Source organism: Malurus melanocephalus, unplaced genomic scaffold (genome assembly GCF_030028575.1).
Source record: "Malurus melanocephalus ecotype Western Australia unplaced genomic scaffold, MMel_1.1 scaffold_185, whole genome shotgun sequence".
Classification (NCBI taxonomy): domain Eukaryota; kingdom Metazoa; phylum Chordata; class Aves; order Passeriformes; family Maluridae; genus Malurus; species Malurus melanocephalus.
The window spans coordinates 640,954-662,213 of record NW_026623417.1 but is presented as its reverse complement, the minus strand read 5'-3'; the positions used below and the strand labels follow the sequence as shown (position 1 = coordinate 662,213).

The following is a 21,260-nucleotide window of genomic DNA, read 5'->3' as shown; positions in this document are numbered from 1 at the left end:
ATATTTTATTAATATTATATTAATACCAATATTTATTTTGAGTGGGTTTTTTTTTTTTTCAGATTTAGGATTTGTTAAAAGACACAGGGGGGATAAATCATAGACTATTTTAGATTACTTTTGTGAGCATAACCTCTGTTTTGCTATTTATGAGTGACACTAAGATTGAAATATTCTGACAAGGGTCTGACATATTTCATAATGGTGCAGAGGATTGTGCATCACTACTTCCAGGAAAGTTGGTCTTTATTTTATGACTTATCTTGAAGCCATKATCTCAAACATATTGAAAGTTAGTGAGTCATTTATTCTCTGAGATTTTTTTTTTTTGAGTGCACAGTCTGAGATAAGCTTTATTTCACTGAGGGCACACACTGTTTGGTAAGCATTAGAACGAAACCAAGTYTGTTTTCTGTGGCAAATTTGAGCTTAAATGCCGTGACAGTTTTCTTGTATGTCTAATTATCTACCACGTTCAAGCTTAAAAAAATTACCTTCTAAGAAAATTTACTCTGTAGGAGAATTAAGAATATATGRAGCTGCAGAAAGAGTGGAAGAGGCCAGCTTGGATCACCCTAGACACCAAGTAAAAATRACATATCCAATATTTACTGTTAATTTTGTTTGTTAGGGAAGCCTGTCACCTGCTAAATAGCTTTCATTAAATTCTGATTTTATATTTCTCTATACAGTGGTATTTAAAACATATAATAGGCTCCAATAAAGCGTGGTACCATTGCTTAAGAAAAGCCACTCGCCTAATCTACTCCCTATAGATATTAGAGTTTATCTTTTCTGGAGGTGAAATGTCTTTAAACTTTTCATAAAATCTTGTGTACTGTTTATTGCACTTACTGCATGCCTGGCAAGCTCCAGGATTTCCAGTATCTTTTTGCCAAGAACAGGTTCCTTAGATTAAAATGTTCTAGAGCAGTATTTTTTGTTACATAGTTATTCAAATGTTTTCCTTTGTCTGATTCTGAAAGAGGATATAAAAGAGGAAAGGAAAAGCCCATCTTGAAAAAATAAAGGAAGAGTGTGAATTGTTGAATTGTTGTCTGAAATGTCCTTTACCATCCTTTGAGAAAGTTTTGAAGTCTACTTTTGGTTTTCTTTGCACTGTTAACTATCTTTCATCATATCAACCAGCTTTTCTTTTGCTCATTTTTCCTGAACCCAAGCTGTGTCCAGTAGGCCTGATCTCCACAATCAGGTGAATCAAAAACTTCTCAAATGGTTTACTCTACTATTTACTTGAAATGTAACTCTGTTGGAATTGGAATGTAGCTCCCTCAGCTAGTCTGTTCCCCAGGTTATTAGGTGAATTTATTTCCAATCATACTCTTGCCTCTTTTTCTTTTCCATAAAGCAGACTATTTCATTAACATATTAATGCGTTTAAATACTTTTAATAATCAGGAATATGGAACATTGAGAATGTTCAGCTGCAAGTTAATGATGAATACAAAGTCTGGGAAAAGTTAAGGTCTGCTTGTGGCCATACTTTCCTATTTCTGAATGTTCTGATATTAACTTGTGATGTTTTRGTGTTTTTCTCCTCACATAAAGAACATGAGATAGAATATATTTATTCTGAAATGGAAGTTGTCCTTTTAGATCATGGGAAAGTTAAGGACTCTGGAAACTTAGAAAATTATGAGATCRTACTTTTAGATTTTGGTCTTTAAGATACATTAGTTACAGCTTTTTAAAAAAGGTGTGAAGGACCAAGAGAAGATGTGAAGTAAGGGAAGAAGATCAGAAGATTGAACGTTACTTTTTCCRTTTTTGTCTTGCTATTTTTGAAGCTTCATCTGCCTCTCTTTTCTTCTCCCTATCTTTTTGTTTTCTCTTGTTTATTTTATCCTTTTTCATTATTAACTCTGCATCTTTCTTTACTTCTCATGTCTTTTCTACTTAYTTTTGCTCTAATTATCTGTATCTTATATGCTCTGGAGAGTATCATTGTTAATCTTCCTAACTGAACAATATAAAATTAAATAAACAAACATGTCCAGTGTGATCATACTGAGATAGAACTGTATGGATTAAGAAGAGATATAAATTGGAATCCTGGAACCTGGGAGTGTTGATAATTCATTAGCATTATGTTGTCTTTTGTCCATGGCAACATTAAGTTGATGAATACCAGTGTCATGTTACTGGTGCTTTGCTACTAGGTTAGACAATTTAATGTTGTTAAAATGCCTGTACTTTAGGACTACACATTCATAAAACATTTGAATAAGCTTATCTCAAGTTTATATCAAGCTTACAATAAATAGACATTTATCTTTTTCTTTTAAATGGACATTGAGCTTAGTTTAGGTGAATGTCTTTGTAGTTTTGAAGCATAGGTGGCAGAAAAGATAATTTGGTTAGTTGATTTGTTTTTTTTTTTTTATTTCTATTTTCCCCCTTAAATGTTAAATTATGGATTAGCAAGGTAGACGCTGCTCGCTGCAAAGGTTATTGGTTGGTTTCAGGATTTATAGCAGGAATGATTTAAGGAAGGACCTACCCAAAGATGGGGAACATATTTGTGATTTGGAAACAGAGTTTGTTGAGGAAATTTGTGGTAAATGTGCCAGAAATTGCTAAAAGATGTTCTGACTTTAGTGACAGGTAAATGACAAAATTACTTTATAAAATTTAGTGATTTGATCAGTATGGCACTTACAGCAACTCTCCATGGTGGGTTTTGGTCTCCAAGGGTTCTTTTGATGGAATAAATTGGTACAATCTATATGCTTTAAAAYATTTCTATATGCGTCATGTCATTTTATAATAGACCTTTCATAGGACTACAAGTTTCTATAGAAAGAAATTAAGTTGGATGATACAAGTAAGCATATTTAAAACTAACTCAGGGTGTGCTCACGTTGCAGTCAAGTCGTGAGTATGGCTCACAGAACTTTAAAAGAGCTGGCTTAATTTAGCTACTCTTCATACTTCTGAAGTAAATTTTTGACACTGGGACTGGTTGCTCTCCTGTTCCAAATTGTTAGTTAAATATCCAAATAAATTCCGCAGATCAYTAATTGATGGCTTTGAAAAACCCTTGTGAAAGTTAAAAATGCATTTAAGATGACTTACTGTCTTGGAAATATTAGGAATGAACCCCAAGCTAATGCAACCTAATTCTGAAAGATTTGTTCTTCTTTAACCAGTCCTTTATCTAATTTGTCATAGTTCTTGGCATTCTTGTGGGCAAGAAGCGCTCTTACTGTGTATATAAGAGTAGATTATATATGTATATATATGTAGAAAGTTCAGGTTTAGTAGAACTCTGTTTTAACCTATCATTCTGTTAAATTATATGCATTTTTAGTATAAGCTGCATTTTTCACTGTTTGTTTGATGGGGTCCTTGGTTTGTTGAGTGGTGGATTTACTTCATGATGTCATGATGTAAATGTGTCATGTGCAATCAGTGACTAAACTCCTGCAGTARGTAGGAGTCACTTGGCTTCCATCCTTTGCACATGATGCCTTCATAATTATGTCTTAGCTCGTTCACATGATCACAGAATAGTTAAATTGGAAAGAGCCTCTGAAGATCTAGTCCAACCCCCCCTACCAAGTTACCTAGGTATTCACTCAAGGATATTTAGCCAACAGTTCATCATTACTGTTTTAAGGCAAAAATCGGTCTAGRTGTGTACTACTTTTTATTCCTTTCCCTATCATTGTCTTCAGACTCCCTATGACTTAGATTTGCTGAAAATTATCCATTTTGTAGTTCCCTGAAGTCAAACAAAGGGATTATTTCAAAGGCCATGGCATAAGCTGTTGAGCTGGACAGACTAGTTTTAAAAGTTTTAAAACATAGAAAGCTRTGTATTATTATAAGTATCACACAAAAGCTGGTAATTGGTGGTAGCACACAAAAGAGGAACCATCTATCTTGGGGAATAAGCTTAGAGAAAAATGAGGTAAGTGTGGGAAAATATAAATGGAGAACAGATTGATGGGATAAAACCATAGAAAACAGATTGATGGGATAAAACCATAGAAAACTGATTCTAGGATAATTTTAGGATTAAAGATAATTCTGAATACTTGAACAGAGATGGCTGAGAATTTATGTGTTCTTGTTTGCTTGTTTTTTTAGCTGAATAGGGAATTGTAGGAAGTGATAACAGAGCAAGGAATAAAGCTTAAGAAAGTAAATGGGCTTTGGCTTCTAAGCCTGTAGAGGACAAGTAACCCAAGAGTATTAAACTGCTTAAATTAAATAGTCAAGCAGATATAGTTTAGGATGATTAGAGATCTCTATAAGCTTGCTTGTGGGAGCTATTTTTCTGAATAGTGTTATTACCTTGCCAAGTAAGTTTCTGTGAAAATGCAGTCTTCCTTGGAGTGTCTCTCTCTGATACTCAGACACAAAATACCATTTGATAAAGTCACAGATAGTCCTGGTAGRAAGGTTTAATGCTGCCTTTGTCAATGTGCTATATTATAAGGTTTATTCTTGTTTGCCATCTCCTTAGAATCCGGGAATGAGCAAAGAATTACCCCATTACAGCTTTGATATTAAATTGGAAAGGCAGAAGATGAAAACTCTTTGAACTAAGGCACATACAAAATTCAGGTGTAATGTATTTGTAGAAAAAGGGAAAAGATTTGAGATGCAGCAGGCAAGGATCAGTAGAACACACATCTGCAGTAGTGTGAACTGGTACAAGAGCCTTCTTTTCCTTGATGTTCATGCATGATACCTCAGTTTTTCAAGTATTATCTGTTATGGTCCTTATCGTCCATAAAGGCTTATAAGAAACTAGTGAGATAAAGCAGTTATTGATGAAAGTATTTAAATATTAAAAAGAAAAAATAATATATAGTAATGCTCTGAAAATGCTGTTTAACCATACCAAACTTGAAAACAGCTGGCTTAGTTGGAAACAGTTGTTTTTTTTTTTTTAATTTGGAAGTCCACATCTAGAAGGTTTATGGAARTAGTAGTTGAACATTTGTTTCTCAGAGCAATGAACATAAAGCAGACTTCCCAAGATAGATTTGCAATGACAATTGTTAAGATAAAGGAGCACGTATTAAACTTATTTAATGTGTGAAAGCAGAATATAAATACTGAGTTGCTCTGCTGAAGTAATGAAAATAGGAAAACTCAAAAACTTCTTAACATGCAGTTGAGACACATTTGTCRCCTCTTACCAGTTGTTTATTTCATTAAGTTTGAAGTTCCCAGCAATTAGAACAATATTATCCCAAAAGTTATGTCTTGAGCTGGAAYAGACATTTTATTTTGTACTGATCAGTCTGAAGCCTTCTGTCTTTGACTTTCATTTTTTAATTCCCTCTGTTTAGCAGYAAACTTTTTCAGTACCCTTATAAGGGAGCTGAATGTGTAAATAGCACAGTGGAAACAATCTCTGCATCACACCATGCCTTTGTAATTAAGCAATGGTTGGGAGGCTGTGGCTTGTAGGCAGATGTCTGCTAGCAGCTCATTCCTATAGACAACAAAGCTGTTATTTTTTTCAGTGATTTGCTTTAAACGTTCTATAATAATAATGTTTCCACAGGCTCACTTTTTTTCAACACRTGTGATACTATTCAGTACTCAAAGATTGTGTCCAAAATATATATGACAAGATTCTCTGCTGAAATGGTATTAAATGGGAACTGTTGTTGCAGTGTCAGTATTTTCAACATACACAAACGTAAACATATTCTGCAAAGGAAATAGTAATTGGAGAAACTTAATGTAAGCAATACTGACTTTTTTGTAAGTTTTTTTTTTTTTTTTAGTCAGTAGTATTGAATCATGAACCTTCAGGCAATTTCTTATTATATAAACTGGTGTACAGTTAAAAAAAAAAATTGAAATACTTGCCCCAAGAGGCCAAACCTGTTTATGCTATCCAAAGATGTGTAGAATGTAAAGGACACATGTTCTTTTTCCCTTCCGCAGACTGTATATGGCCACCTTATGCTAAATTTTTTTAGAGATTTGATAGATTAGAGCCGGTAATAGCTTTGCTGATGGCAACAAGTCATCTGAATCCACCAAASTGTGCATATTATGTGTMTSCATGTATAAACTAAAATGCAAGGGMTTGGCAACATTTTGTGCATGTATACAGGGTCTGCATCATGTATCTGCATCGTGTGAAGTCTCCACATCAAAGTTTAGTCGGGCAGTGGAGAATTTTGGACATACCAAATTAACAGTGGTGGTACTGCTGTGCTTGATAGAGTTTCTGGTAGTTTTGATTGCCACTTAATGTTGAAAAGCTTTTGATAAGTGTTGTCAAGGCTTGTTTCTCTGAGTCYTGGGGAGAACAGGCTCAAGTGATCTCTGTTGTAGCTGCTCTTCATGACTACACCAAACATGAGATCACTAAGAACAAAGATTTAGGAATCGTATTTAGGACASGAAAAGGGCAATCCAGTTTATACTGGGGCATATTCACAGCAAGTGCRGGAACCTTTATAATTTGTAGTTCAAGGTCCAGATCCATGTGTGCTTGTGTTGCTAATTCTCTCAATTTTATGGCCTAGGTATGTATTTGACTAAAACCTTTGCTCCCATCTGAAACTATAATAGAGAATCATGATTGCAAGAAACACAGGTTTTGTGCTGTCAAGAATTGTCACTGTATAAACATATAAAACTTTGTAGGAGGAAGGGTAAAATGAACTTGATACTTTGAAACAAGAAAGATTAAGCAAAATGGGGAAAAAGAAATTGCGCTCAAGAAGAGGACAAAATAATTTCAAGAACTGTCTGTGCTGTATAGAAGAACCAGATGTAGCTTTGAAATTTTGCCTTTCACTATATAGTCCAAATACTCACAGCACCCTGACATCCTGAGTCTTCCTCTGAGATGCATTCTGAGGAGGTTTCAGACTACTGAAAACTTAATTTTCAGAGTGTCAGGAAACAAATGAGTCCAAAAGACATTAAGARCATTTGCTGGAGTAATTTTAAAATGTAAAAACCCGATGCATTCTTTTTCTTCCTTGACAGTTTTTAAGTACACCCAGGACTTAGCTGCAGTTCTGCTCAAGTCCTGAAGTCTGTTTTTGTCCTTTTCTTATTTCTTCCTTTGAAAGCTCATCCCACTAGCAGACTAAAATTAAGCCTCCCCAACTCCCTGTTGTTTGCCATATATTTTTCACTTGAACATCTGCTGAGGGAAGGGGGATTTGTGGACATTTTTTATTAATATGGACTAAAGATGTGTTGGCATATGCAGTCGATATTGCTTTATTTCACAAAGAAGTCCTATTCCAGGTGAAATGGATCTGTCTTGCTTCTTGCATTGCTGATCCCCAGCAGGGAGAATGGGTGGAAGAGGCAGCTCCTGCTTTGCGTGTCAGGAGAAGATTTTCTTCTGCAGCAGGAGCTCCTGCTCCTACCTCTCTCACCTGCATTTTGTTCCACCTCCTYCATTCCTTGTTGCAGAAATCACTTGCCACTGTATTTACTTAGGCAGGATAATCCAATTCTGACTGGGTTTCTAAGAAGCTTTTTTCCTAATTGTCACAGAATTCAATGAGAATCTAATTTGCTGGAGGGTGGAGTCCAATTCTTCTGATTTCAGAGCGTTACCCAAACCCTTGGTAGCAGCTGTTTTGGAGAGGTCTCCTTTAGATCACTGGACAGTGATTCCCTTCTCTGCCTGAGTCATGCTTGATGAGCCTCATTTTTATTTAAATAAACTTTTTGTTGAAAGGTGAATAGTTCTTACTCCATGGTGCTGCATACAGGCTTGTCTGTAGGCTTGGCCTTTTTAATATATTGGAGTATTTAGACCAATTAAACTTTAGCTATTATCGAGTTCTCTAAATAGAATGAACTATGCAGAAAGAAAAGAAAGTTATATATATAAATTTAGATATACACACTATTGTATTGTTGCATCCACGAAAGGAAGGAATATCCATAAAATAAGAACCTGTGTAAAAATTGTAATATCAGTTGATTGCTGTGCTTCTCTCAGTGGTTCTCTTGGCTTATCTGTCAGGCAGAGCTTTTGAGTTTGAGCTAGRCTTTGTCAGCATGCAGAAAATTATATATAAGTGGTTGGACCCTTTGCTTTTCTAAGTCATAATAAAATGTATAGAGAATCTCTATGAAAAGATTGTATGCATGTGATGATTTTCATATTGCATTAGGTTTATAAAAGGGATATAGAGGTAGAAAGTGGTTATTACTCTGCTTTTTATTGTAGGTGTTTRAAATTAGTTATGCCCCAATAAACATGCAGGTTGTTACGAGTTTCTGTTGAGAATTATAACTCATAATACAATCAATTTTTTCTAATGGTTATTTCCTTTTAAATTGAAAAAAMAYWTYTSTSTSYAMARMGYRTGWRWWTTWTRTRWGWKKYSYCWYRTSTYTTTTTTTWAWGAAAACTATTCTTTTCAAGGATTTTTCTGTGAGGAGGAAGAGAAAATGTGGTAAAGTGTGTGATCTGGGCAAGTTTGCCTTCTGTTTTGTGTTTTCTGATTATAGGAAAAAAGCTACACCAAATTTCCGTCTCAACTAAGTGATCAATTTTCTTCATCTGAAGATGAGTCACTTTAAAAAATGAATAATAATTTTTAATGTGGGCTAAATCTCAAACAGTTTTAACTTACTATGTAAATTTGTCTTCAGTTATAAAAAGTATCTTTGTCAGGGCTGAAAGATGGAAAAATCAGACATTTTGATACTTTTGCTGTTATATACGCAAGTTTCATCTTTCTAGTGTCATTATTTTWAATATTTTTCCTTTATTCTAAAAGAATACAAAATTATCCAAGTCACATCTATGTCTCTATTGTTTTGGATCCTTAATTTAAAATATATTTTTTGCAGCACTGTGTAGAATCCGCTACTTTTCTCCCAGGTACTTGTGACAGCTTTTCAGGCAGCTATGAACACTATGCCTTGTCCATTTATTCTGCTCCAAACTCACTGGGGCTTSAGGTAGGAAATGACATCTCACCTCATCCAAGGCAAACTCTGATCTTGGGTCACAGTTTCCCTTTTTCTCTTTCCACCCTCTTGACTAAATGCAAATTGTAACAGAAGATAGGTTAAACACTAAGAGTTGAAATCAATTCAGGCAGGRGAGAGAATTGAAGGTCTTCTGTAGTTTGACTGAATACACAAAGCACTAGTGGGTAATTATAACAAAATGGTGAAAATAAAGAAAAGAGAGATTTTTCATGAAATAAACAGTATATTTCAAGCTATATTAAATTTGTGCTGTGCCAGCTATAACTTTGCAGATAACATGGGATTTCAGTGCTGCCATGACAGGCTATATCCTATATATACCCATATTTGGAAACTGTCTCTCTTGAGGAGAGTTTGGAATGCAGAGACTTAGACAAAGAAGGAATTTTTCCTTGATTTTAAAAACAGCTAAGAGTGATCCAACGGAGTTTAAAGTGATATTTTTGTTTTAACATGATTGGTACTTACGAATTTACTGAAATCGCTCTTAAATTCTAAGATGCTAAGGCATGTAGAACATCTGTGCTTGTAATGATGATACAGGTTCAGTTCTTATGTTTGTGTTTGCACCAGCATTTTACAATGATTATGTAGATAATTTGGATCACACAAAACTGCAAGGAAATCCTTGGAATTGTTTTTGCTTCCTATTTAGAAAGCTTAGGAAAACAAATCTTATGAAAAATTTCTATTAACCTCTGTATATATTTTTTGGATTTAAAAAAAAATTGATGTAAACATGTACTTGACTTTTTTTTTTAAATAGAGTTGATAACATTTTATTGGAGTTTCTACTCCATAGGGTTACTAAGAGAGGATTTTTGTTGGTTTTTTGGTTTTTAAAAATGTTATTCCTGAATGAGAGTGGAAAATGATCTAATTTTTCATACCCCTTTTGGTCAACTTATTAAAGATTGAACATGTTCCCAATATTACTTTGCCTACTTGAGGCTGAGGAAGAAGAATTAATTTTTTTCTGAGGGTTTTCAGCACTGGTAAAGAGTATGCAGGCAGAAGATTGTGTTGGCATTCTACTTAAAATATCGATATGTCATTTTGAGCATTTTGAGAGATTTCTATTCTAGCTTAGATACTGTCACATGGACTGAAAAAAATGATTGAATGGCTGTGATCAAAAGATTGTAAAAATGATTCTGCCTTGGCTGTAGCACTCAGAATAMTTACAGCTCATGACCTGAATGGGAAAATCTTTTGAAAAGTTTTGCTGGACAACTAAAGGAGAATTTACATCTGCAGACCTTTTTTTTTTTTTTTGGCAATTACTTCAAACAAGAAAGTAGCTGTGCTTTTTGGATGTGGCTGTTTTAAGCTCATGCATGAAAGAGGTGAATATTACATTTTTGCTGCAATAGAGCATATTTTCTGTCTTGGTACTTGACTAAGAAATATATWAAAAAATGGAAAACAAGGATTTCATTTATTTCAGTAACATAGCATAGGTTTTGCTTTTAATTACAGTTGCATAGACATAATACTGATTACAAAATGAACAGACTMTGTGACAAAATATAAAATGAAAGCATGGTCATTGCTGAAAGAAAACCTCAAGTAATTGCTTTAAAACCTCTTTCTATTTTAAGTATCTTTTTCTTTGGATAGTAAAAGACGTGTGAGGAGTCTTTGCTGTTTTTCTATTTGATGTGTGTTTAAACTTTCCTCCAAAGTTCACAAAATCCATTTTTAGGATGTAGTTCAATCACCTCTACCATACATCTGCTCATCTCACAYTGCTGCTTTTGTAGTTATTGACTTCAGTGTAATAAAGTGCAATGATTTTTATATACAACTATGTACATGAACACTGTAAAGTACATTAAAATATTATAAACCAAATGAAATAGTTTTTGTCAATCATCAGTTTGTGTGCTTGTCCTGATCACTGTCTAACCCACCAGCTTCAAATTACAGCTGATAATAAAATGTATTGGTTAACATATCTATTTATTTATTTATTTATTTATTTTTACATAAAGTTGTGATTTTTGGTGTATTTCAAATGACACAACAATAAGATTATGGATTATTTTATCATGTAAATATTTGCTTGGACTGTTCATGAGACTTGCTAAACTCCCTTGTTCACAGTTGACAGTAACGCTGAAATGCATCCAATTAGTGAAAACAACAATTTTATTGAGGCTGCACATAGTCTCAGGTGCTTTTAGTTAAGAAAATTTGATAAAAGTATTGGGAAAAGCCATTCTTATTACTGTGTAAACTGCATATGAGAGTGGGAGGGAAACTCCTCCAGCACCTCTTAAAACTGAATTTTAGTATTGTATGCTGTTTAYTGGTGCTATGAACTGTTACAGAACTGTTGCATAACTATTGTTCAAATCCTTGGCTGCTACATTTTCTCCTTCCAGGTCACATAACTTGCTAAATGTTTTTGAGACAGGGTTGAGAGGCTGGATTTCTTTAAAGTCTGAGAATTATTACAGTGCCGTATTTGTTTGATTTAATTAATAAAAATTGTATGAGGTCCTAGTGTTTGTAATATTAAATGCCTAAATAATTGCTCTAAAAAAGTCCTGTTCTTGGTTCACTCTTTGCTTCTCTGCTTTCCTCCAGGTTTTGTTGTGGGAATAAAAAGTGCAGATGCAAATTCCACCTATTCTCTTATTCATTGTTTTGGCACTCATGGTGCTGTGGCAATTTGCTTATTTGACCATTGTACACTCGACTACTGCATTTTAAAGAAAAAAAAAAAAAGAGTTACCATTATTTTTGTTGTATTACTGAGATATTTATTATGGTTATTTGCATGATGTATTCTAAGTGAATCTGAGTTCAAGGGTTTTATGTAATGGCTACTTACTAAAACAATTACTTTGTTATTCTGCACATAGATAGGCAAAAATAAATGGGAAAAGTTACGTCTGCATGATTCTGAACTGCAGGGATCTGCACGATTCTGTTAAACACAAGTTACTGAGGCTGACAGGTTTTAGAATACCTGAGAGGTCTGCAAAAATTGAGGTTTTGAGAGCAACATTTGTTTTCTGTGGCGTGATCACTGAAGAGGTTTTTTTTTTCTGTAAGGTTCCCATTTGTCTTGATWTTGTCCAGCTCCTTTGACAGTTCCTCTATCCACTGGAAGCTTTGCCAAAGGAGATTTTGTAGTGCTGGTGGAAATGACTGTGTTTTGTGGTTGATTCAGGTTTCAAGGGCAAGAAATGTGACTTGAAATAGTCCTAAAAAAACTCCTTCAGCAATATGCTATCTAATAGTTAAAAATTACATTAAACAGTGTCCATTTCTGAACATTTTGTGTTTACTTGCCAGTTTTTACAGTACTTGTTAAGAGGGTAACGCATATTCTCATTTTCTTTGTGCCCACAGAGCTACAGAAAATTGCTAATATGCATTCTAAAAAGCTATTAGCAGTTTTGATTGTTGTTTCTTTAATTACAATTCATATTATGTAAATAAGTGTTCTGTATTTTCATTTTCTCTCTCTTTGTTTTTTTTATCCAGATTCCACCAAGAAAATTAAGGATGTCTTAGAAGAATTCCATGGCAATGGTGTATTAGCAAAATATAATCCTGAAGGGGTAATTTTTCTTGTTTCTTAATGATCAGAAATGATGGGAACAATTTGCAAATGCTGTAGCCGATCTAAGCATTTGAAATAGAAGATTATTTTATAAATCAGGTGTTTGGGGTATTTGAAACTGTTTAAAAAAGAGAAAACCAGGATGCTCTATGGTCTGGAATATCCTTTTAGTCAGCTGGAGTCAGCTATCCAAGCTGTGCTCTCTCCCAAATTCTTGTGTATGTTCAGATACCTGGCTGGTGGGCTGGGCTGAGGAGAGAAAAGGCCTTGACTCTGTGTGAGCACTGCTCAGCAATAACCAAAATATCCCTCTGTTATCAACACTGTTTGCAGCACAAATCCAAAACACAGCTCCACACAAGCTACTGCAGAGGAAACCAACTCTATCCCAGCCAAAATCACAGACACTCCCTCCTGTCCCCCCACCCCAAATAAAAAACAAACACCCAAAACACCTCCACAACCCTTATGATAAGGTTAATAAGACTTTTCAAGTTTTTAAAGATTGGAACTGTTAGGCATAATTTTAAAAGTTATAAAAGTAAAATCCATTAACATTTGTTTTTTAATTTCTGTTTCTCTTGGGTTGTTTCTGGTACTGGGATTTTCTGATGTTGTGAAACAAAGAATTCAGCTGAAAAAAAGTTGTGTGTGCACATTGTCACTACAGATTCACCACTAGACAAAGTATTCTGGTTTGGCTGGTAGAAAAAGCCAGATTGTTTTCTTTTCTTATCTTSAACTGAAATTTGCATTCACTTAGCACATCCTAATAGAGTGATTCAGAATGTAGCTAAATAAAACCTGTTTCAGTAATGTTTCTAATAGTAATATTTCTGACTGTGCTCCCATTATGTGAAATTCAAGAWAGAAAAATGTGCTAACCATTATGAAAATTACTTGATCTTACATTTCAGGATGTAAAAGACAAAATTTATTGGGAACTTATTGGCAATAATACAATGATTGTCAACTAATGAGTTATAGCTCAGTAAGTATTGAAAAATTATTTGGTGCTTTGAACTTGGCAAAGCATAATGTTGGTCTTTTTTGTCAGTTTCTGAGGAAAAAACATTATAACTCCATAAAATTCTAGTTAAATACATTCATAAATGGATGGGAATGCTGTGATCATCTACTTTATTCCCCAATGTAACATAGGGAGACCTAGGCTGTAGGACCTCCTTACCTGCTTTTTGTTGGAATGTTGAAATATTTTTGGTTTTGTTCTTTTTTTTTTTTTTTTTTTTTTTTTTTTNAACTGATAAAATGGTCTTAATTTGTTATAAATATTTTTTTTCTTCTAATTCTTCACATATTTTCAGTCATCATACAACATGTTCAGTTTTGTGAAGTATATCTTATTAAAGTAAGAAATAACTGTGCATTTTCTGCATATTTAAATAATATATTGMCATATTGGTAACATGTCAAATTATCAATTGTATATAAACATCCTTACTTAAAGTGGTGTGATTAGTCYCTTTCGACAAAGTCATTCTTCCAATTTGGGGCTGTGTGGAAGTTGAGTTGTGGCAAGATGGATACCCAGGAAATCTGCTCTGACTAAAGCGAGATGAATTGGCAAAGTCAGTGCAAAGCTGGAATTAATAAGCACAGCTGGTCTTGAGACAAGTCTGAGACTTTGCATGGTGTCTCCCTGTTCTTCATCTCACAGTTATTCATTTCCAGAATCCTGCCAGTGTATTGAAACATCCAGGAATTACAGAGCAGCAGAGTACCCAAGGCAGGGAGCAGGATGGGAGAAGGGTGGGGGAGAGAGGAATTCAAGCCAGACACCCTCTGATGACTTCAATGTTTTCAGCAATAATTAAGCTATTCACCACTACTATTGGACCCAGGCTAACTCTGACAGCTTTTGCATTTTGCTATTTAGTGCTTAGACTTCAGGGAGTGCAACATAAAGAAAACATAGCTAGCAACAAAGCTGCTTTAGGTCTGGTAAGGTTTGTTAGCTCAAAGTTCATGCTATAAGCTGCTGAACTGGAAGCAAAGTGGCTGAAATATCCTCTGCCACTGATTGAATATTCTATCCTGACAGGAGAGCTGCCTTTGCACGGGTATGTCTATACTTTTGGCATGCTTTCAGCCTGCTGTGTGAATAAATTCTTTACAGAACAATTTGCAAGTTGATTTTATGYGTTTGGATGAGGACTCTGTGGATTGGATGTAATTAATTATTATATGTAAATGAGATGACAAAAATTAACTGATCCAGCTGGCATCAATCTTAGTGTAGCTATTTATTTCTATATATTCTGGACATCACTATTGTTTTGCCGTTATGTTTTGTAGAGGATACAACCATATTTCCATTTTACCTGTCTCTTTCCAAGATCATTATGTCAGAAACAGTCCAAATTTTTTTCAGTCTTATACTACCAAAAGATAGTGCCAGTTTTTTTACCAATAAACATGGGACATAGACCTGTGGGAATATTAGCAGAGTGATGTATTTACTTAAATATTTACCTATATAGTTAAAGTGTTCAGGAATTTATTCCACTCCATTGGTTCTACAATGCAGTTTTTATTACATGCTGATCTAATGGAATGCAAATAGCAAAAGAAAAACCATTGGTATTCATAACTTGCTACCTGAAATAGTCTGGTTTATTTTTATGTTATTTTATATCTTGTTGACTGAGTGGATTTTGGGATTAGGGGGAATGGTGTATCTAGTTATGACAAGTTCGTCTACTATAGAAGTTTGTTTATGGAGCTTTTACTCTCTGCTTYCAATGTAAGAGAGATACCTAAAATTTCTACAAATGCAACTGAACACCTGCCTTTTCACCTTCTTCTCTAAGTCAGTATCAAAGTAATTAAGAGTGGATTTTATACAGGGTATAAGACATACAGGTAGGCTAAGACCAGCCTCTGGGAAAGCTGTGATTGATAAATATTTTTACACCACATTTGAGATGTGTTTGTATTAATTGTTTTCATCCATTTCATTTTGAGGGGAGCATTGAATAGGTTGGCAAGAATTAGGAAAACAGAGCTAAAGACAGTGTCTAAATGGGCAGTAAGTACACAGCATTGTGTGCTTCTAGTCCTACTGTTGTCATTCTTTTTCAGTGCATTCCTATGATTTCCTACTTGAGGGTAGGAAGGCTCTGCAGAGGGATCTGGACAGGCTGGATCTTTATGAAAYTCCTGCTGGCCTGGCCCCATCCCCTGGTGCTCCTGTACGTGCCCTGTGATGGCTCTGAGGATCATCTGATCCGTGATCCTCCCACTTGGAGTTTAGAAGTATTCAGTTCTGATAAGTTGTTTCATAAATGACTCTTCTAAGTAAGAACTTTTTATGCTAATTTGAAGTACACAGGGATGAAAGACTAACATTGTATTTATTTTTCTTTCTTGGTTATCTGTTATTGCATGTTTAGAAATAAATTGCTTGCATTTTCTGATCAAGACTAGAGTGCTGACTTAGAGCCATTTTCTTGACTTATGTGCTAATGCGAGAAAATGGGATATTCTATCTAATGTCTTAAACCTGCTCATCTAAATCACTAACCTTTCACTAAAAATATTTCTATTATAAAAAAAGAGCTTGAGTGTTATGACACTGCACTAATGTATGTATGTTCTTTCTTTCCTTGCATGTGTTACAGAAACAAGATATACTTAATCAAGTAAGTAATGTTAATTTGATTTTTTTCTTTCTTTATGCATAGGTGCAGTATCTTTTATTTTGTAAGCTTCTATTGAKATGTACTTACTAATAAATACTGCATGTGGCTATTCTTTCAGATAATACAGGAATTTTTAAATCTGAAAGCAGAGTGCACTCCTTTTCTACTGGCAGAATTTTTCACTGGGTGAATTTCATTTTTGTCATTCACAGTACATAATTTTATTAACATTAATTGAGTTGAATATGAGAAATGAGAGCAAGTAATTGACTTGTTCTGTACTTGTCACAAAAATTCCTCTTTACTGTGAGATCTCGTAATGGTCTGTATTGTTCTGAAATGACAGGAACACGTYTCAGAAAGAAATATGAAATGCCGATTTCTATAACCATATAATACCATTTATATGTAGCAGGCTTAAAATTGCAGATTTAGTATTTTGAATAAGGCTTATAGTGTGCTTTAAGTGATTGTGGCTTTACAACAATTGCAAGAGARATGGTTAAAATGCTGATCATCAAACCAAGAAGCTACTCCTGAGAAACTTCAGTAGCCTAAAACCAAGTATAAAAATAAAATGGGGAAAAAATAAGCTAGGGAAGAAAGACTAATCAAAGGGACTAGTTTTTAAAGTGACCTAGTTATTCTTTCTTCATAGCACAAAGRTGTTAAAAGCTCTGGCTCTACTGTTCTGGGAAGAGGCAGCCAGAACATGAGAGCAGTGAAAAAATCAGAGAGAGTGAAAGAATTAATTTTATRGGATTAGTCTTGTAGAAACCCCTCCCTTTCTGGGGTCAGAGGCCAGTTAAACTTTTGGAGATGTGTTAGTAAGAGCAGAACTCCCTGTTCACAAAAGGACTTTCTTCAGATGACCAATGTTTTGTTGTTTGTTTGTTTTTTTGTTTTCTTTAATAAGCTAACAGTGACTGCAGAGGATCCTGAAAGAGAAGGTTTCATTATTAAATCAGTGTGTCTGTGACCAATCTTGAGCATCATCTCATCAGTATTTAGCTAATTACTTTGTCAAACGAGTAGATTAATACCAATAGAATAAATAAACTAAACCAAAATTGAGAATTAGCATCACGCTGGAAAAGCTTGATGATGTTATGGACTATAGGAAATGGAATGAAATGCACGTATGCAGAGTACATTATAGTGTTCCCTGGTGCTACTGGCATTGTCAGTTACCTTGATGGATATGCAGTTGATTACAAGATGAATGCAAAGAAACATTAATGTTTGGTATGGCTGAAGAGCAGAAAGATGTTACTGGGATCTTGTAATAGTGTTGCTGTGGCCATGGCAGTCTGAAAAGGAGACAAAATTTGTAAAAAGGTATTGTGTTTCAGGCCCCTTAACGTAAGTGGCAAAGTAGTTTGAATTTCRAGCACACAGAAATATGGTTTGAAAGGGTATTTTGTGTTCTTTCCTTCAGYTATGTTCTTTGATGTGACAGAAGATATTAAATTACTGCAAAGAYCTTCCCTTATTATAATATATTAAATGGAGTATTTCTACTACAGATAGGGAGATTTAATTTTCTATAAAAAAAGGTACAGCAGGAGTCACATCKTTCTACTTTTGTGCAAATGATGGGATGGAGTGAACTCAAATTGGAACTAAATTAATTAACAGAAGGTTAGTAGGATGTGCAGTATTATAGCATATATGATGTAGGAGGAGTATGTCCCTCACATGTAAGAAGCTTAAGTTGTATCTTTTTTTTTTGCTACAAAAGAGAAGAATGTGGCATCTTGTGTGTTTCACCAGCTGTAAACTCTAGGTTTCAGACTCTGGGTACTCTGTTTTTCTGGCTCCATGGGCAAAATTTCTAGGGAAAGCTTTCTGGATACTTAGAGAATTGGGAAGCCTGCCAGGAAGGGTGCTGGCAGTGTGGCTGTGAGTCTGCTTTCTGTGGAGTGTGTTGAGGGCATTAAAGTGTAAAATATTTCAGACAGTCAATTTCTGCTGCAAAAACTGTTCAGTTTTGAACATTTTTTATGATCTTTAGTGGTCTCTCTATCTTCTTTTCTCACTCTGTGCTACCAGTGCTAATCTCCCTGTTTGATACCCTCCTTCCCTTCTGACACTTCTCTGTCCTAAGAACYCATTTTTACCCTTTTTATCCCTTACATTTTTGTATCATACAGTACCTTAAGTTTAAGCTTTGTGAGCCTAGTATCACTTTCATTTGCATGTCACATGTTAAAAAAAAAAACAATTTAAAGGCCTTTAGGCAGGCTAATTATGATTGGAGGGTTGTTTATTTTCATTATGAAGAACACTATATTTTGTTTTGTGTTGGTTTTTATGGCTTCAGCTACGTTTGATTCACCTGTATGGTGGCATCTACATAACTTTTATGAAACTGCGCAGAAGAACAAAATATAGCAAAAATACTTTCAATCATAATTATTGCAAGAACTAACAAATGGAAATATCGTGAAGTCTTCTTGTGCTACAGGTATTGGAATATATGGATGTATAGATATATAATTGAGCAGATGCCACTGCTCATATCCTTTTAGTTCTTTCTGAGCTATACTTTTAAATASTGGTGAGGAGAAAATCAAACTTAGTTCAGTTAGTATAACTCCACTTTTACTAAAACTTGTACATTTACTTAGTACAAAATGGATGTATCTTGTTGACCACTGGAATGGGGTATTTTAAATCTTTTTCTATTGGTGTGTGTGATTATTCCAAGTGAAGCTTCTAGTTAGGCTGAGATTATGTTAAGATTGTGTGAGATTGAGCACAGTTCATTTGTGAAGTGAAAGTTTATTMATTTGGATTCTTCAGAACTATAAAGATGGAGGGGTGAACAGTAATTGGTAACCTGACATTGTCTCATATTACTTTTCTTGCTAAAAGTATTGTAGCGAGTATTTTTGATAAATGTGGCTGAAATAACCTCCAAAGGTTTGCAATGCCCAGAGAGCATCATTGCAGGTAAAATATGTGAGAATACTACTGCCATAGAACATTCATAGGAAAATGATTTTTATGATTTTTAACCACATTATGAAAATGCCCATTCAGACATATTTGTCTGTGAGTTGTTTTTTTATACAATCTCCACAAGCAGAGAAATCGATTGTTTAAACCAGAACTTTTTGTCATAACTGACTTTTTCCAGGGATTCATTTATTTTGCTATTTTATTTGGCTTTTGTCTGAAMCATGCCACCTACCCCATTTTTCCTGACCAATTCTTCTGGGACAGAAGGCAATATATCTATTTGTCACTTTGTTTGGTATGCAATAATTTCAAGTTGATTCTGGGTGATAATCTCCTACAAGATCTTTCTAGAAGCATGTGCTTTACCACTCTTTCTTCTTTAGAAAAAAAACCAAAACACCTTTGTACAATAAATATGGCATATTTAGTGAAAGTACTGTATTAAATACAAGTGCTTATGTGTGTAGTACTTATAAATATATACACGCATGTATAGAATTATGTACTAAAGAAAACCTGCTGATAAAAAAGTGTTTTGGGCTTTTTTTTTTAACATATGTGTAAGACTGGGATGAGACTGCAGTAGCTGGTGGATACATTCCACACTTATTTTGGTAGTTAGCATCAATTTGTTTTAATAACATGAGAATGTTATGCTTAAAAATCTAATTATTGCATAACAATGGAGTTTTTCCATTTGCATTTTGGATRTTTTGTTGAGTTTATTTATTTGAAGAGCTGAGGGAAAATTTTGGCACTAATATATGTCTGTGTATTGGTAATATCCAAATATTATTTGTCCATATGGAATATTTGGTAGGAGCAGCCTGTGAAAGCATGTGAGCTTTTCTAATTTTTTTTTAACATTCATATCAATAGAAAAGAATTTCCATGTTGATTTAACAACAAAATAGTTTTATTTGGTTACCAGAATTTCMAACATTAATTATGTAAAAACTGTATTAAATGGAATATTTAGATCAGGAAATGCTTAGGACTTTGAATTTAAACCAAATTTTACCATGATGCACAAAGCCAGTCTTCATGAGGAATTGCAAATTTAATTTGAATTTCTGCTCTATGAGCATTGGAAATAAATTTTAAACMCCCAGAACTTACGCATTCTCATTTAATCAGTGGGTTTTAGCTTGCTAGTCCTCTATATATAGTTTCTCTGCCTTTCTTCCCCATATTTTGGCAAAAGTCAGGCTTTGAAACTTTGTAATAATTAATGAATCTTCAAGACTTTGACTTCTATGGGGATGCTTTAGCATTGGTGTTCACAGTTAATCATGTAATTGTCACTAATGCACTTGCCTTAGTGTATGCCATTGTTGCCATAGCTCTGTGTGTGAATCAAGACCCTGTAACATCTGCTATGGTTCAACAGTTCATTTTTCAGATATTGGGTCAATATAAACAGTTTAAAAAGAAATAATCAGTGAAAGAAACTTACCCAAACCCAAAAAATAACCCAGAGCAATTACTGTCAGTAGATGAAAGCTGATTACATTTTWGGCACATTTGGGGATCAGGCAACACAATTTAAAAAGTAATTAATTGAAAATTACATTTCAATATAATTCTCTTTCCATTATCTGTGAAATGTTCTTTTTAATAAATGAAAACCATATGTCATCGAAGTATCTTGAAATGAATTATTTCTCTCTTTTTTTTTTTTTCTCTCTTACATTCTATTTTTCATGATGCTGAAAATAGTGACTTATGTTGAAATATTTTGTACAAATCTAAAAGAAGAAAAGWCCAAAGAGAATGTGGTATTTTAAAAGAATTTATGGGTGGAGATTAATTTCAAACACTAGATCATGTCTTGTTCCCATTTATGTGGCCAGCGTGGTGGGGAGGAATAAAAGGAGTTATTCTTCTACCCCTCCCTGCCCTGCTCCATCCACAATAGCATCTCTTTCATCAAGAGACTATAATTTTTTTGGTGTCTTGTGAGGAGAAAGAAATTGGAATCATACAGCTTCTCTTCCTTCTTTCTACATATCATTCAGTAGAAGTGGTCATTGCATTTACACCAACTAGGAAAATGCAGGAGACAGACCTCTTCTGTTGTTCAG

The 21,260-nt window shown here is 34.3% G+C and overlaps 1 protein-coding gene across 1 annotated transcript in view; it reads left to right on the top strand.

Moving 5' to 3' along the window:
* Nucleotides 1–21,260, top strand: part of DGKB (diacylglycerol kinase beta) — a 327,720-nt gene that overhangs the window by 47,282 nt on the left and 259,178 nt on the right. Inside the window, exon 3 of the mRNA XM_057373108.1 lies at nt 12,472–12,548. Coding sequence (XP_057229091.1) covers nt 12,472–12,548 — 77 coding nt within the window. The remainder of the gene's footprint in view (nt 1–12,471; nt 12,549–21,260) is intronic.